Source organism: Ranitomeya imitator, chromosome 2 (assembly GCF_032444005.1).
Source record: "Ranitomeya imitator isolate aRanImi1 chromosome 2, aRanImi1.pri, whole genome shotgun sequence".
NCBI lineage: Eukaryota > Metazoa > Chordata > Amphibia > Anura > Dendrobatidae > Ranitomeya > Ranitomeya imitator.
Genome location: NC_091283.1, coordinates 483,039,462 through 483,058,637, shown reverse-complemented (window position 1 = coordinate 483,058,637; position 19,176 = coordinate 483,039,462). Strand labels below are relative to the sequence as shown.

General features: G+C 45.7%; 1 protein-coding gene across 2 annotated transcripts in view; it reads left to right on the top strand.

Moving 5' to 3' along the window:
* Positions 1 to 19,176, top strand: part of MYO1D (myosin ID) — a 121,349-nt gene extending 102,173 nt beyond the window's left edge. Inside the window, exons 21-22 of one of the 2 annotated variants that reach the window (XM_069751367.1) lie at positions 1,320 to 1,477; positions 18,555 to 19,176. In XM_069751367.1, the coding sequence (XP_069607468.1) occupies positions 1,320 to 1,477; positions 18,555 to 18,711 (315 nt within the window). In that variant the 3' untranslated portion in view covers positions 18,712 to 19,176. Of the gene's footprint in view, positions 1 to 1,319; positions 1,478 to 12,313; positions 12,448 to 18,554 lie in introns of those variants that run through there. The other variant, XM_069751369.1, reaches the window with a different exon arrangement.

Below are 19,176 nucleotides of genomic sequence, written 5' to 3'. Positions count from 1 at the left end.
GCCCTTGCCTTGCTATTTTGTTTGATAAAAGGATGGACACCATGATGGAAACCTGACAGATCTTATTATAGTTAATTGGCTCTAGTGGGAAACATGAGTGTCCGTCATGTAACGGGTCCTGCAGTTCCCAGGAAATGAATCGAAATCTATATAAACTCTTCATAACCGGCTGTAGAATATCAGAAAAGCAAAATGGTGGCACTCTTGTCTATGGTCTGGTATTGACTATTTATTTGAACTGAATTGAAATGACAGACACCGCTCATAGACTAAAATGGCGCATTTAAAAAGAAAAAAAAACTTTTTTTCCTAACCATCTTGAAGAGATTTTCCACCTTTAGGGACATTGTTTTTATTTAAGTACATGAATTTGGGGCTATAAATAATTTTTGCAATTTTGGTTTCATTAAAACTTTAGCATTTTCTTCCTTCTATAGCCCCTGTGCTGCACTGTCTATTGTTGGCTGCAGAATGAGTTAACTGAGAATCCGTCAGTCAGCCCGCTATGTCTGACCTGTAGTTTGTACTTCCTTCAGGGTACACTCACACTAGCGTCGATTCTTTCTTTCGAGAGGATCTGGCCGATTATTCTAATGACACTCAGATCAGACACTCAGAGTTTGATCCAAGTGTCACCTGATTGTTCTCCAATTCTCTCGCATGAGAGAATCGCAGAACAGGTGCGGAGAATATTGAGAACTTAATTTCTCTGTCTTCTCCATTTTCTGTGTCCGCGGGAATCACACTGCACTGGGATGACATCCAAGTGCAGTCCGATGTTTCACGCGCACCCATAGACTCGTCTGGTTGTGCGTGATCTGATTATCGGATGCACCCGCAGCATACTGCCGAATCGGCATGAGAAAATAATCGCTGATCTGAGCTGCCCCATGGTATAACATTGGGCCGGGTGCTATCCAATAAAACATCACGTAGCACTTGGCCGTGTTATACGCTCGTGTGAGTGAGCCCTTATCCATCTTTTTCTGAGCTCCTCCCAACTGATGTATAATCACAGACTGCCTCAAAATTGAAAGTGCAGGGAAACAAAACCAAAGGATGTAAAAAAGAAAAACAATTGTAAAAAATAATTTTGTTAAAAAAAAAAGAATAAAAATTGTGTCCAGAGATGAACAATCCCTTGAAATTCCTTCAGAAGCCGCCACAATGTAGTGGCGAAAGGTGGCCATATCGAAGATGCCAAGCTTGCTCTGTATCCTCCTTCTTCTCCGCTTCTTTCTGTAGCTTTTTTCGTGGACTTATCTAACTGACCTCTGCCCGTTGTAAACCACAGATCGATCTATCCTTCCTTCCATTAGGTATCTGGTATCAGTGTAACTGACGGAAAGGACCAGCTGGTGGTTTTCCACACGACGGACCGCAAAGACCTTATTGTATGTCTGCGTTTTCCTGGACAATCCCCTCAAGACAGTCGTGTGGGGGAAGTTGTTGGAGTCCTGGCCAACCATTTTAAGAAGTAAGTGTGCTGCAGTACAGACTCGTAATAAACTATAGAAAATGTCTATTCTTTATATAAAGATTTATCTTCTTCCAGAAATATCCCTCAGACATTCTGAAAATCTTTTTGATTATTGGTAAATTGCTTTTGTTTTCTCTGGTGTGACCGTTCACCTCTTGATTGTCTGGCCATATACTTTAGATGGCTGTTGGCCGAAAGATGCTCCAGCCATCATCCGACTCTCCCACACACAGGAGCGCTCGCTGTGTTCTCTATGAGAAGGCCTCAGGCTGATTCGTCAACCAGCGGCTAGTCTCGAGGAGAACAATGCGATTGGCAGTCCGAAATCGGACACGCGAGACCTACATCAGTCAGTTGGTGCCCCCCATACACATTAGACCTTCGGCCAAACCCGTCACTCTCGTCAGGTTCAGTTGACTTTCGTCTAATGTGTATGGAGGCCCTTAGATGGAAATTTGTCACGTTCTCTCAATATTCGGGAGAGTAGAGCCTGTACATTTACTATGACCTTGGAGGAGATATGGAGACCCCCCCCCACCCCACCCGAGCCAATTTGTGCGCTGGAGCATTACTCACAATTACATCCCATAAATTCACTGGGAACGTCAATGGTCAGTGTTGAGTGCTCATATCTATTGATTTGGCCTGCAAACGTCCTTCTCATGTGTTCACCATAGATCGCCTTTCGCGTCAGTGATATCCGTGGCTTTTAATGGATTAATAGACCCTGAGGTGCTGAAGTCCCAGATGTCAATATACAGAATGGACGAAAAGTAGCTATAGGCGATGTGCAGATTTTAGTATTTGTTGCGGATATTTCTGCTGCAAAAAGCAGATTGTTGGCAGGAAAAACGGTGCGTTAAATTAGTGCATTTTTATATATTTTGGTTTTTCCATTTCTCTGAAAGAATTGACACTCTGCAGGTTTGGGGAAAACAAAAAAAACGATTTGAAGGTTCAAAAAAGGAAAAAAACTGCACGAGTGTGAGATTTCAGAAATTCATTTTGCTGGTACTGTAAGTGGCTGCATTTTTTATGGCTAAAATGCAATGTGTGACCAAGCCAATATGGATGAACCAATGTAATTTTGTCCCAACAGATTTTATAGGTAGACGCCCCAGAAAAGAAGATTTGCATTTTGTTACATAGTTGGTATATTACACTTACATTTTTTTTCACACTGTTGTCTTCCATCAAGGTTGCAGCATTCCTATACCTACGTTAGGGTCACCCTTTATATAACCTGACCACATATACAGCTGTGGAGATGCCCTGATTAGAAGGGTGTAGAAGAGAAATGTCCACATTTCTAGGTTCTCTCCTCCATCACCCACCTCAGTAATATTGAGAGTGACACATACAGCTGGGGGAGTCCATGCTTGTTCCTGTCACTTCCATGCTTCGCTTTCAGCTGTCTTCATTACCTTTTGCATCACCCTCACACTTCCTCCCTGCCCTCCTTGCAAAGCTACCCGCTCCTCTTCTCCATCTTCATTCCCCTCCCATCTTCTTTTGAGGCTTCTGTTACAACATCTCACGGACAACGTGTGCTATGGCGTCGCGTGACCCCCTTCCTTTATTTGATTTTCGACCTTCCTTTTTTTAACCTTTAGGAAAAGGGGGCGATTCTTAGGAGAAGGGTCTGATTGTTTCCATGGCAGCTGCATCAGTCTCTGAATAGATCTATGGAGAGGATGGAGCGCTTAATGAGCTCCACTAAAAACCCTGGTCAGCACCAGGCAGCCGTCCAAGCTCTTTGTAGCCATCAGCGTCCCTGCCCCATTCTGTCTCTTGTGCACCCCCTCCTCTCCTCCTCCTTTCATCCTGGGCCTCCTCCTTCTCCTCACACTCTCCTTCTTCCTCTCATGAGACTGCTGCAGCGAGGACACATGAGGCACTCAGGAAAGGATTTCCCAGAATCACTTCGGCAATTATAGATTTTCTCTTAATATGCTAGTCTCTCAGGTCCAGACGTGGCTCTTACTTACAGCACAATATCTTCTGCTAAAACGCATTACATATTTTCTTCTTGCAGTAATATATATATGAACGTCTGTCTTGTCCATCCATAAGTGACCAGCTAGATCTTGGCCTATATCATTAGCAGCGTGACTACATGTTATTAATCACGCTCATATTTATCTGTCATCATGATCAGTGTCGGACTGGGATGCCAAGGGCCCTTCAGTATCCAACTCTAGGGCCCCACTTTTCAACTACATGCAAATGTGACATTATCCTCAATCACAAATTTATATAATAATGAACTGGGTAGACTGGTAAATGTGAATAAAATTCAGCCTTTTTTTTGTACATGTTGAATAAAGTATATAGTGCCAAGTACTGCTCATATAAGAAGGTGGTGGCCTGTTATGATACGGTGGTCTAGGAGCAACATGGAACGAGCTCTGAAGGAAGTGGTAACTGTACCGACCGCAGTCGTCACAGCCTAAGAGCTATCTACCCCTAAAGATAGAAGCAGGAAAGCTATCTTGCCTCAGAGAAAATCCCCAAAGGATAGATTAGCCTCCCACAAATAATGACTGTGAGTGGATAGGGAAAAGACATACATAGAATGAAACCAGGATGAGCACAGGAGGCCAGTCTAACTAAATAGATAGGACAGGATGGAATACTGTGCGGTCAGTATAAAACACTACAAAAATCCACGCAGAGTTTACAAAAAATCTCCACACCTGACTAAAGGTGTGGAGGGCAAATCTGCCTCCCAGAGCTTCCAGCAAGACAGAATTAATTCACACTGATAAGCTGGACAAACATAGAAAGCACAGAATGGATAAGTCCACAATCTATGGACAGAAAAGGGCAAGCAAAAACTTGGCTTAGCTGAACTGGTCAGGAAAACAGGGAACTCCAAAGAGATGTGAATCCAACCAGGAACCATTTACAAGTGGCACTGGCTGAAGATAGAGCCAGACTTAAATAGCCGAGCAGAAGAGACGATAAGTGGAGGCAGCTGATGACAGCTAACTCTAAGGAGCAGCCATACCACTAGAAACCACAAGAGGGAGCCCAAGAGCAGAACTCACAACAGTACCCCCCCCTTGAGGAGGGGTCACCGAACCCTCACCAGAGCCCCCAGGCTGATCAGGACGAGCCAAGTGAAAAGCACGAACCAAATCGGTGGCATGGACATCGGAGGCAACAACCCAATAATTATCCTCCTGGCCATAACCCTTCCACTTGACAAGATACTGAAGCCTCCGCCTCGAAAAACGAGAATCCAAAATCTTCTCAACCTCATATTCCAACTCTCCCTCAACCAACACCGGGGCAGGAGGGTCAACCGAGGGAACAATGGGCACCACATATCTCGGCAACAAAGATCTATGGAAAACATTATGAATGGCAAAGAGCCAAACGAAAAGACACCGGATTAATAATTTCAGAAATTTTATAAGGACCAATAAACCGAGGCTTAAACTTAGGAGAAGAAACCTTCATAGGAACATGACGAGAAGACAACCAAACCAAATCCCCCACACAAAGCCGGGGACCAACACACCGATGGCGGTTGGCAAAACTTTGAGCCCTTTCCTGAGACAACGTCAAATTGTCCACCACATGAGTCCAAATCTGCTGCAGCCTGTCCACCACAGAATCAACACCAGGACAATCAGAAGGCTCAACCTGCCCAGAAGAAAAACGAGGATGAAAATCAAAATTACAAAAGAAAGGTGAAACCAAAGTAGCCGAACTAGCCCGATTATTAAGGGCAAACTCTGCCAACGGCAAGAAAGACACCCAATCATCCTGATCAGCAGACACAAAGCATCTCAAATAGGTCTCCAAGGTCTGATTAGTTCGCTCAGTTTGGCCATTAGTCTGAGGATGAAACGCCGAAGAAAAAGACAAATCAATGCTCATCCTAGCACAAAAGGCCCGCCAAAATCTAGAGACAAACTGAGAACCTCTGTCAGACACAATATTCTCCGGAATGCCATGCAAATGAACCACATGCTGAAAAAATAATGGAACCAGATCTGAGGAGGAAGGCAACTTAGGCAAAGGTACCAGATGGACCATTTTAGAGAACCGGTCACAAATAACCCAGATAACAGACATCTTCTGGGAAACAGGAAGATCCGAAATAAAATCCATGGAAATATGCGTCCAGGGCCTCTCAGGGACCGGCAAAGGAAAAAGCAACCCACTAGCGCGGGAACAGCAAGGCTTGGCCCGGGCGCAAGTCCCACAGGACTGCACAAAAGCACGCACATCGCGCGACAAGGAAGGCCACCAAAAGGACCTAGCAACCAAATCTCTGGTACCAAAAATCCCAGGATGGCCAGCCAACACTGAACAATGAACCTCAGAAATTACCTTACTTGTCCATCTATCAGGAACAAACAGCTTCCCCACTGGACAGCGGTCAGGCCTATCAGCCTGAAATTCCTGAAGCACCCGCCGCAAATCAGGGGAGATAGCAGAAAGAATCACCCCCTCCTTAAGAATGCCAACCGGCTCAAGGACTACAGGAGAATCAGGCGAAAAACTCCTAGAGAGGGCATCAGCCTTAACATTCTTAGATCCTGGAAGATACGAGACCACAAAATCAAAACGGGAGAAAAACAGGGACCATCGAGCCTGTCTAGGATTCAGCCGCTTGGCCGACTCTAGGTAAATCAGATTCTTATGATCGGTCAGGACCACAACCCGGTGTTTAGCTCCCTCAAGCCAATGTCGCCACTCCTCAAACGCCCACTTCATAGCCAACAACTCCCGATTTCCGACATCATAATTGCGTTCCGCAGGCGAAAACTTTCTGGAAAAAAAAGCACACAGTTTCATCAAAGAACCATCAGACTCCCTCTGAGACAAAACGGCCCCTGCCCCAATCTCAGAAGCGTCGACTTCAACCTGAAAAGGAAGAGAAACATCCGGTTGACGCAACACAGGGGCAGAAGTAAATCGGCGTTTAAGCTCCTGAAAGGCCTCAACAGCCTCAGAGGACCAATTCGTCACATCAGCGCCTTTCTTCGTCAAATCAGTAAGAGGCTTAACCACACTGGAAAAGTTGGCAATGAAACGGCGATAGAAATTAGCAAAACCCAAAAATTTTTGCAGACCCTTCACAGAAGTGGGTTGGATCCAGTCATGAATAGCTTGGACCTTAACAGGATCCATTTCTATAGACGAGGGAGAAAAAATAAAACCCAAAAAAGAGACCTTCTGAACTCCGAATAGGCACTTAAGGTACCGTCACACTTAGCGACGCTGCAGCGATACCGACAACGATCCGGATCACTGCAGCGTCGCCGTTTGGTCGCTGGAGAGCTGTCACACAGACCGCTCTCCAGCGACCAACGATGCCGGTAACCAGGGTAAACATCGGGTAACTAAGCACAGGGCCGCGCTTAGTAACCCGATGTTTACCCTGGTTACCATCCTAAAAGTAAAAAAAAACAAACACTACATACTTACCTACAGCAGTCTGTCCTCCAGCGCTGGGCTTTGCACTCCTCCTGTACTGGCTGTGTGAGCACAGCGGCCGGAAAGCAGAGCGGTGACGTCACCGCTCTGCTTTCCGGCTGACCGACGCTCACAGCCAGTACAGGAGGAGAGCAGAGCACAGCGCTGGAGGACAGACAGCGGTAGGTAAGTATGTAGCGTTTGTTTTTTTTACTTTTAGGATGGTAACCAGGGTAAACATCGGGTTACTAAGCGCGGCCCTGCGCTTAGTTACCCGATGTTTACCCTGGTTACCAGGGAAGACATCGCTGAATCGGTGTCACACACGCCGATTCAGCGATGTCTACGGGGAGTCCAGCGACCAAATAAAGTTCTGGACTTTCTTCCCCGACCAGCGACAGCACAGCAGGGGCCTGATCGCTGCTGCCTGTCACACTGGACGATATCGCTAGCGAGGACACTGCAACGTCACGGATCGCTATCGATATCGTCTAGTGTGACGGTACCTTTAGACTCCTTCACAAATAAAGCATTATCACGAAGGATCTGGAAAACCATCCTGACCTGCTTCACATGAGACTCCCAATCATCGGAAAAAATCAAAATATCATCCAAATATACGACCATGAATTTATCAAGATAATTGCGGAAAATATCATGCATGAAAGACTGGAACACAGATGGAGCATTAGAGAGCCCAAATGGCATCACAATGCAGTTTTCCATTCGTCACCCTGTTTAATACGAACAAGATTATATGCCCCTCGGAGGTCAATCTAGTAAACCAACTAGCCCCCTTAATCTGAGCAAACAAATCAGTAAGCAAAGGCAAGGGGTATTGGAATTTGACCGTGATCTTATTAAGAAGACGATAATCAATACAGGGTCTCAAGGAGCCATCCTTCTTAGCAACAAAAAAGAAACCCGCTCCCAATGGTGACGAAGAGGGCTGAATATGCCCTTTCTCCAAAGATTCCTTAACATAGCTCCGCATGGCGGCATGCTCTGGCACAGACAGATTGAAAAGTCGGCCCTTAAGGAACTTACAACCAGGAATCAAGTTAATAGCACAATCACAGTCCCTGTGCGGAGGAAGGGAACTGGACTTGGGCTCATCAAATACATCCTGGAAATCCGACAAAAACTCAGGGACCTCAGAAGAGGGGGAAGAGGAAATTGACATCAAAGGAACGTCACTATGTACTCCTCGACAACCCCAACTAGTCACCAACATAGTTTTCCAATCCAGCACCGGATTATGTTCCTGTAACCATGGAAATCCCAGTACAACAACATCATGCAGGTTATGCAACACCAGAAAACGGCAATCTTCCTGATGTGCAGGAGCCATGTACATAGTCATCTGTGTCCAGTACTGAGGTTTATCCTTGGCCAAGGGTGTAGCATCAATACCTCTCAAAGGAATAGGGCTCTGCAAAAGCTGCAAGGAAAAACCACAGCGCCTGGCGAATTCTAAGTCCATTAAGTTCAGGGCAGCGCCTGAATCCACAAATGCCATGACAGAAAAGGACGACAATGAGCAAATCAGGGTCACAGATAAGAGAAATTTAGGCTGTATAGTACTAATGGTAACAGACCTAGCGACTGTCTTAGTACGCTTAGGGCAATCAGAGATAACATGAGCCGAATCACCACAGAAAAAACACAGCCTATTCTGACGTCTGAATTCCTGCCGTTCTATTCTAGTCAAAATCCTATCACATTGCATAGGTTCAGGACTTTGCTCAGAGGATACTGCTATATGGTGCACAGCTTTGCGCTCGCGCAGACGCCGATCAATCTGAATGGCTAGAGACATAGATTTGCTCAAACCGGCAGGCGTAGGAAAGCCCACCATAACATCTTTAAGGGTTTCAGAAAGACCTTTTCTGAAAATAGCAGCCAGAGCCTCTTCATTCCATTTAGTGAGCACAGACCATTTTCTAAATTTCTGGCAGTATAACTCTGCCGCTTCCTGACCTTGACACAAGGCCAACAGGATTTTTTCTGCATGATCCACAGAATTAGGTTCGTCATACAATAATCCGAGCGCTTGAAAAAATGCATCTACATTCAATAATGCCGGATCCCCTGTTTCAAGAGAAAAAGCCCAGTCTTGAGGGTCACCACGCAGCAAGGATATGATGATTTTTACTTGCTGAATGGGATCACCAGAAGAACGGGGTTTCAAAGCAAAAAACAGTTTACAAAAAATCTCCACGCCTGACTAAAGGTGTGGAGGGCAAATCTGCCTCCCAGAGCTTCCAGCAAGACAGAATTAATTCACACTGATAAGCTGGACAAACATAGAAAGCACAGAATGGATAAGTCCACAATCTATGGACAGAAAAGGGCAAGCAAAAACTTAGCTTAGCTGAACTGGTCAGGAAAACAGTGAACTTCAAAGAGATGTGAATCCAACCAGGAACCATTTACAAGTGGCACTGGCTGAAGATAGAGCCAGACTTAAATAGCCGAGCAGAAGAGACGATAAGTGGAGGCAGCTGATGACAGCTAACTCCAAGGAGCAGCCATACCACTAGAAACCACAAGAGGGAGCCCAAGAGCAGAACTCACAAAAGTGCCACTTACAACCACCGGAGGGAGCCCAAGAGCGGAATTCACAACAGTGGCCCACCGGAGGATTCCCCTGTTCTCCTGTCGGCCAGTCCAAGCCTGTAACCGTGAGGGATGGTAGATGCTGGCATGGTCCAAAGCTTTATCTCAGGCCTCTCACAAGAAAATAATTTGGCATACCTGAAATTCCTGTAGAACACACACTTAAATAAAGCAGGTGGTAATGACTTGTCAGTACATGTCACCGACACTTCACAGGAGTTTTGATATACTCACATGTCACCTGAAAAACAGCGCATGCAGTTTTACTACCAGTTTCCATGTTTTTGTACTGGCTGTATCTACCAAATAAAAAAAATATTATTTTGTAAAAATGAGGCAAATTTGCAAAGAAATAATCTTGTTTAAAAATTTGCAAATGCAGAAATACTCAGTGTGCGGAATTGATCATGAGGGGAATTTTTGAAGCCTGTTTTGCTCATGGCATTGTCGTTATTTGCGCCAAAATTACCAGTGTTCCATGTTTGATGACTTTGGGATATCTTTAAACACCACAATGCTGTGCAGAGGTTTTTTTTCCAGCTTTTTATGCCACCAACTCTCATTACTATAGTGAGAATTGAATGTGTGTGTGACTTTTTGTTTGGAAAGTTGCAATTCATAAATCTCTGGCTTAGATATATTTGCCAGTTTAAATATACCCACTTTTAAGAGAAGCATGAAATTCCAAAAAGGTTGCACAAAAAACTTGCATGACAACCTGGTGGAAAAGCCTTGATTAATTCCTCCTATAGTCTGGACTCCTACCTAACAATACAGTTATATGAAAAAGTTTGGGCACCCCTATTAATCTTTAAGCTTAATATTTTATAAAAAATTGTTTTGTTTTTTTTTGCAACAGTTATTTCAGTTTCATATATCTAATAACTGTTGGACACAGTAATGTTTCTGCCTTGAAATGAGGTTTATTGTTTATTATGAGATGTTCAATAACAAATTGTATTGTGGTACTGTGTTAGCCAGAAAAATCGATGTGAATACTTTTCTGCCCAATGATGACAGAAGTATTCTGGTTAGCCAATAAAGGTATCACTCCTAGAATACTTCTGTCATCATTGGGCAGAAAAATATTCACATTGTACTAACAGAAAATGTGCAATCTGCATTCAAACAAAATTTGACAGGTGCATAAGTATGGGCACCCTTATCATTTTCTTGTTTTGAATACTCCTACCTACTTTTTACTGACTTAGACCGGGATCACACATGCGAGAAACACGTCCGTGTCTTGCATGTGAAATCCAAGCTCTGGCACCGGCTTTTTTTTTTTTTTTTTTTTTTTACACTTGTGAATATTTTTTTTTTTACACTATAACATTACCCTGAGGGGGAGGGGGGGGGGGGGAGGGGTTTGGTAGCGGCATCATGTTATAGTGTAAGATCACTGATCTGACACTTTGCTGTGCACTGTGTCAGATCAGCGATCTGACGTGCACTTCTCCAGGCTTGCCGGCGCCTCTCTGAGCAGGCGCAGTGAAGCCACCTCCCTCCCTGCAGGACCCGGATGCTGCGGCCATCTTGGATCCGGGCCTGCTGCAGGGAGGAGGAGGAGGTAAGAAACCCTTGGAGCAACACGATTACATCGCGTTGCTCCGAGGATCTCAGGGAAGCACGCAGGGAGCCCCCTCCCTGCGCGATGCTTCCCTATACCGCTGGAACACCGCGATCACCACGGTGTGGCGGGGGGTTAATGTGCCGGGGGCGGTCTGTGATCGCTCCTGGCACATAGTGCCGGATGTCAGCTGCGATAGTCAGCTGATACTCGGGCCGCGCTCCCCCCGTGAGTGCGGCCGATCGTGCTGGATGTACTATTCCGTCCTTGGGAATTAGGGCCCACCCTACATGGACGGAATAGTACGTCCAATGTCAGAAAGGGGTTAAAGTTGAGGGACACATGGATTCCTCTCAGTATCAGCAGATTCTTGACAATAATGTTCATGAATCAGTGGCAAAGTTGAAGTTACGCAGGGGATGGATCTTTCAGCAAGACAATGATCCAAAACACCGCTCCAAATCTACTCAGGCATTCATGCAGAGGAACAATTACACTGTTCTGGAATGGCCATCCCAGTCCCCAGACCTGAATATCATTGAACATCTGTGGGATCATTTGAAGAGGGCTGCTCGGCGACCATCAAACTTACGGTAACTGAACTGGAATTGTTTTGTAAGGAGGAATGGTCAAAAATACCTTCATCCAGGATCCAGGAACTCATTAAAAGCTACAGAAAGCGACTAGAGGCTGTTATTTTTGCAAAAGGAGGATCTACTAAATATTAATGTCACTTTTCTGGTGGGCTGCCCATACTTATGCACCTGTCAAATTTTGTTTGAATGCAGATTGCACATTTTCTGTTAGTACAATAAACCTCATTTCATGGCAGAAACATTACTGTGTCCAACAGTTATTAGATATATGAAACTGAAATAGCTGTTGCAAAAAAAACTTTTTATAAAACATTAAGCTTAAGATTAATAGGGGTGCCCAAACTTTTTCATATAACTGTATGTACTTTCAGATAAAAGTGACTAAGACTATGTTCAAACGTGCGTATTTCTCTGTCCGTGTACGGACTGTAATGTCCGGACTGGTCGCTTGTCTCCTGACCTGAACTTTTATTCTCGGACTCAACAAATGAGGATATAAGGGCTCGTTCTCACATCCGAGTTTCTCGTAAGAGTATTATTCGTGGTTTTCACCGAGAGCACACATACCTATGATATTTTATGGGGCGTTGCGCATTTCCGATGTTTTTTTCTCAGATCAAGTGGTCCGCGGAAGATATCAGAGATCAAAATCGGCAATGCAAGTCTGTGGGTTGGTGAAAATTCGACCACACTCTGATGACATCCAGCTGCCGCCCGATTTTCACGGACTATCAGAAAGGGGAAGGTGAAGAAACCTTTTTTTTCTCCTCGTATTAGAAAAACTAATGAAACTTGGACCGCACTCAGATCACAGTCTGATCAGAATAATTACTTACCGGTAGTTCTTCTCATATAGAATACTGACATCTAAATGAGCCCTAAGTTTGGTTCGGGAGACCGGCGGTCAGTCTGGACATTCCGGTCCGTATACAAACCATGAAATACACCCTTCTGAACCCAGCCTAAATCTAATCTTTTAACTACTGTGGAAACCGGAGAAGTTACTAACCAGTTTGTAGAAATGCTGCAGGAATGAGTAATAACAGGAAATTTGATTTATACATGTCTGTTGTCCTGGGGTGTTTGGATCTTTATGCTAAAGAAAAAGGAAAAAACACTTCTGCTGAGGACGGTTTCTTCATGTATGGCCCTTGTCATACAGTCACAGGGTTGGGTTGTTACACAAGTTGCTGACAATGGTTGTTTTGCAAACTCTGATATAGTGCTTGTTTGTGGCAGATGTGATCTGTTCCTATATGCCTCTGAGCCTGCACTGATGTAAGAGGATGTTGGGACACCTAGGCAAGACGTCCGGGGTGTCATATCGGTGCATGTCATGGGTAGAGACTTACAGTTTGTAGGTCACAGACGTGATACGGATCCACTAATTGCATTCAGTTGTAATGAAAACATTGTGAATCACTTGTTGCCCTAATTACTCATGTTCGGGGATCAAGCGGTACAGGCAAGACATATATAGTACATTAATGTGAAGGGAAACCATTTTCTGTTCGTTAGAAGTGGTATCTTGCAGGCTGAAAGTTTCAGGAGTCCACATTGGGTGAATAAGGGTAACATCTCCTAGACTGGCTGATCTAAACCTGGAGCTGATAGTCTCACTATTCAGTTTCGTTTATCATATGAGAATGATAAATTCAGCCGTGGTATAGTCCTCCCAAAAAAATGTCAACTCCTATAGGACTAAAACATAACTTTTACTAAACCAATTAAAATAGGTACAAAAAGTGCAAGGTGCAGACTAACAGACAAACAAACACATGTAAGCTGCGCTACAGATATAACTCATAGAGTCTCAATACAACACCAAACGCAGCATACACCAATATCCTCTACCATACTCCAGAAAGCCCTCAGGCACGGATTAGAGGACACAATAGGTATAAAACACGGGTATATGACACCCCTCTCTATGTCCGCACTTTATAGGGTGAAAAGAACCGGATACACTGATAACCCATATACAGAGTGCTATGGACGGGGGTTGCGAACAGTAAACACTCTATAACACAACTTACTTGGCATTTCAGCCCACCACTCGCGTGTTACCCTAATTAGAGTGCCTGTCCAATGATAGTAAGACTGGTAATAGAAAATACAGAACGGTCTCACCCGCCCGGAACCGTATATGTCCGCACACGGATGTTGGCGTCGGCTGGATGATGTACATGCAAGGAACCCCGTAATCACCCCCTGATGAGGATTTACCGAAACGCGTCGGGAGAGGAGGGGATAGTGTCCACCGCCAGATAGAGTACCGAACAAGGAGTTAATATACGGTTCCGGGCGGGTGAGACTGTTCTGTATTTTCTATTACCAGTCTTACTATCATTGGACAGGCACTCTAATTAGGGTAACACGCGAGTGGTGGGCTGAAATGCCAAGTAAGTTGTGTTATAGAGTGTTTACTGTTCGCAACCCCCGTCCATAGCACTCTGTATATGGGTTATCAGTGTATCCGGTTCTTTTCACCCTATAAAGTGCGGACGTAGAGAGGGGTGTCATATACCCGTGTTTTATACCTATTGTGTCCTCTAATCCGTGCCTGAGGGCTTTCTGGAGTATGGTAGAGGATATTGGTGTATGCTGCGTTTGGTGTTGTATTGAGACTCTATGAGTTATATCTGTAGCGCAGCTTACATGTGTTTGTTTGTCTGTTAGTCTGCACCTTGCACTTTTTGTACCTATTTTAATTGGTTTAGTAAAAGTTATGTTTTAGTCCTATAGGAGTTGACATCATATGAGAATGCTTTTAGAGGGGCTGTCCGGTTAAAACAAGTTATTACCTGTCCATAGGATGGGCGATAACTTGTTGATTGGTGGGGGTCTGACCACCGGGACCTGCACCGATTGTCAGTGCAGCTTTTATCCCCATGAGAATGGAGTATCAGTGTACTATATTCATTCTCTATGTGGCTGCCAAGCGCTGCACTCGGTTTTTACTAGCAGTCACATAGAGAATGGATGTCAGGTTTATTGGGCATCCGATTTGCCATGCCATGTGGTAACAAGGATAAAAGTTCCTCAGTCAGGGACAAAAAAAAAAAAATCGCTGATCTGCCGATAAGTTCCCAGTGGTGGGACACAAGCTGATCAGCAGTTATCACCTATCCTCCTTAGCCGCTAACTTGTGTTCACTGGACAGCCCCTTTAAGGAGTAATAATACTGTGATTTTTAGGCAGAAACAGTCTTTCAAATCTATTTCTACCCCAGAAACGTCATACAGATAAAGTTATTAATGAGACCGCAGCCCCTATTGTATATTACGTGGGGTGTGTTGCCTGGCAACCACTTTGACTGTCTTTGTGACTACCCTTACTTTACACGTAGCCGTATATACAGCTGAGGTGACGGAGAATTAATAGGAAAAATCATTCCCTTAAGAAAATGAGATGGGCCCTCATCTATAATTGTAGGAAATGAAATCTGACGCATAACTAGCAGTACTTGATGGTGTCATATATCAGGGAGCATACATATTAATTACCCAGATATCAGAAGGCCACCAACTTGTCATTCCCTAAAACATTCACCATGGTCCTACACCTGAGTGGGCCGCCTCAATGTCTGGGCTCCACGGTAGCTGCTATGTCTGCTATAGTTGTGGTGAAAAGAGAAGCTGTGGGGAGATGTATCAATAAAGCATTTATTTTCTGTTTTAACCAGGCACTAATCAGCTGTGAACACTGGAGGAAGTACAGGCCAGCCATATACAACGGCTGTCCCAGGGGCAATACAATATCACAAGCCAGTCATTCAAATAAATGGCCGCCATGTTATAGCTGGAAGGGCTGGTCTGTTTGATGAGCTCTTAAGGTGCCCCTATTCCAGGGGTCAGGAACCTTTTTGGCTAAGAGAGCCGTAAACGCCACATATTTTGAAATATAATTCCGCGAGAGCCGTACAATATGTTTAAAGGGCCATTGACAGATCAATCGCTCCAATGTTCACTTAGTACAGCAAGGAATGCTCCTCCCTGCTGTATAAAGCCACAACTGGACTGAAACAATGGTAATTAGCAGTAAAAAATTAAATAAATAACTTACATTGTGAGCTTGCGATGCATGACATCAGTCCAGCAGTCTGGCTTCTTCTTTTTCCTGCGCATGACTGGAAGCTGGCATTCTTCCCACCTGATGTTGAGAGAATGCCAGCTTTGAGGCATTCGCAGAAGAAAGAAGCTGGAATGTTGGACATGTCACACAACGCATTGTCAGTTATGTCAATTGTCTATTTTATTATTGTATCCATCCTGCCCCATGTCTCCAATCATGCCCCGTGTCTACATTCTGCCCATGCCTCCAGTCCTGCCCCCAGTGTGTCCAGCATATTACCCCCAGTGTATCCAGCATATTACCCCCAGTGTGTCCAGCAATCTGCCCCAGTATGTCCAGCATATTGCCCCCAGACAGTGTGTCCAGCAATCTGCCCCAGTGTGTCCAGCATATTACCACCAGTGTGTCCAGCAATCTGGCCCAGTGTCTCCAGCATTGCCCCAGTGTATCCAGCATTGCCCCAGTGTGTCCAGCAATCATCTGCCCCAGTGTCTCCAGCAATCTGCCCCAGTGTCTCCAGCAATCTGCCCCAGTGTCTCCAGCAATCTGCCCCACTGTCTCCAGCATTGCCCCCAGTGTGTCCTCCAATCTGCCCCAGTGTTTCCAGCTTTGCCCCCCAGTGTGTCCTCCAGTCTGCCCCACTGTCTCCAGCACTGCCCCCAGTGTGTCCTCCAATCTGCCCCAGTGTCTCCAGCATTGCCCCCCCCCAGTGTGTCCTCCAATCTGCCTCACTGTCTCCAGCAATCTGCCCCACTGTCTCCAGCAATCTGCCCCACTGTGTCCTCCAGCATTGCCCCCCCAGTGTGTCCTCCAATCTGCCTCACTGTCTCCATCATTGCCCCCAGTGTGTCCTCCAATCTGCCCCAGTGTTTCCAGCTTTGCCCCCCAGTGTGTCCTCCAGTCTGCCCCACTGTCTCCAGCACTGCCCCCAGTGTGTCCTCCAATCTGCCCCAGTGTCTCCAGCATTGCCCCCCCCCAGTGTGTCCTCCAATCTGCCCCACTGTCTCCAGCAATCTGCCCCACTGTCTCCAGCAATCTGCCCCACTGTGTCCTCCAGCATTGCCCCCCCAGTGTGTCCTCCAATCTGCCTCACTGTCTCCATCATTGCCCCCAGTGTGTCCTCCAATCTGCCCCAGTGTCTCCAGCATTGCCCCCCAGTGTGTCCTCCAGCATTGCCCCCCACTCCCCCAGTGTGTCCACCGATAACTGATCCAAAAAAAAACAAAAAAAAAAACAAGCAGTCTCCTCACCTGTCCGCGCTCCAGGCGGTGAGCTCCCTGCAGCAGCGCACACTCGCCGGCGACTGACAATGACGTCAGACGCCGGCGACGTGTGCGCTGCGGCCGACATCAGCCGCCAGCCTCCAATTGGCTGGCGGCTGTTGTTGTTAACTATTGATGTGCGGGCGCGCGCCCGCACATCAATAGGAAACCGCCGCAGCGCTGCAAGGGGCCCGGTGAGCAGATGAGAAGGGGCCCGATGCGGCCCCCTCTCTCCGCCCACCGGGTCCGGGGGGCACATAAACGCCGGCGGCGGCGGCCGGCATTCACAAATGATTATCAGAGGGTTAATCTGCGGTAGCCCAGGGCCCCCCCAGACCACTGGGCCCTGGGCTACCGCCCATATTGACCCTCTGATAATCCGTCCCTGGAAGTAAGTGACGGAAGTGTGCGGGAGCAGGAGGCGGACATAGTGCGGTGACCAGGGGCGTCTGACTTGCCGGCCCCGGGCCCCCTGTCTGCGAGCCAGATACGGCCATCAAAAGAGCCATATCTGGCTCGCGAGCCATAGGTTCCCGACCCCTGCCCTATTCCTTGGATGGCCCACTGCCATCTGGATCCACTCAATGGTGTGAGGGGAGAAAGCCACTATTAGGCAGCTCTAAAGGCCTTTATTCACATGAGATAAATGTCAGCAGAATCCGCCATCTTTATCCGGATTGGCAGACCGTCTAATGTCTATGGGGCCTTCCAACTGTCCTCACACAATGAACATAAGGATGGGTGGTTATCATTCGATTATCCAGCAGAGAAATAAGGCACTGTCAGCCGAGCACTTCTGTGTATGGCGAAATCGAGACAGATAACAGTTGGACTAAAAGATTTTCAGCGAACTTCACTGTAAATTACGGTGGTCCAAACTTTCCCTAATGTGTAGGTTTGTTTCTGGTCTCAACTTTTATCGAATGTGTATGGGGACCTTTTACTATGGATTATGGTGATGGTCTCAACTTTTCTCTGTGTATGAGGACCTTTACGATGGGGAGAAGTTGAGCTCACCACCATAATCCAATGTATATGGGAGTCTTTACTCTGTATTATGGGTGTGATCCCTATGGGAAACTCTCCTCTATACACCAAACCGCTGCACGACCAGCTCTGCCCTCGCCTACTGTATTCTCACCCATCCCTTGTAGATTGTGATCCCTCGCGGGCAGGGTCCTCGCTCCTCCTGTACCAGTTGTGACTTGTATTGTTTAAGATTATTGTACCTGTTTTTATTATGTACACCCCTCCTCACATGTAAAACCCCATGGAATAAATGGCGCTATAATGATAATGTGTGACCTACTGTAGTATACGAGTAAGTAAATTTTGGCACAACCTGCTACAATACTACATTCAATAGTCTCCAATACAGAATTTACATGACACCAGTCGTCTCCAGGGGGTGCAAATCAGACTACGTACGCCAATCATTTCTATCTATGAGTAGAGGACAATGTGAGGAGATCTTTTCCTGAATGTCTCATTAAGTGTCTGTCATTCTTCTATCCTGGCAGTGAGAAGAGGCGTCTCCAGGTCACAGTGTCGCACCCAGTCCAGTGTAGCCAGCGCGGCAAGTCCTGCTCCATAACTGTGGAAACCAAGATAAACCAAGCACAACCTCACTTCAGCAAGAGCCGCTCCGGCTTCACCTTAAGTGTGCCTGCCAATTAAGTGACGTGCGCCGTCACCATATAGTGATACCAAGTATCTCTGCTCCGTGCCTTAAAATGCCAACCACCCAGGTATACAATGGGGTTGGGGGACTGGTTCCCCCATGTAACTCAATTGCAATTTTAACCCAGGTTCTTCAGCCTGGAGCTGTATCTTTTTAGAATTATCTATATAATGATGTGCTGACCGGAGAATATTAATAATAAATATGTAGGTTTCTAAAATTCTGGTAATTTTTTCTTGATGGTCAGTGTATATGTAATTTCTTAGACTTGCGCTGGTCCATGGTTTCCAAAGCCAAGTGACTTCTATAGACTTGCATTGCTTGTCAATGTATTAAGCCTTCCGTTATTTTCACTTTTTTTTTTTAATAAAGGTACTGATGTTTATCAATGCAAAAAGAAATGACGTATAATGCTGTCAGGATGGCATCTCTCTCCAATAAATGTAAATTATTTAAGAATG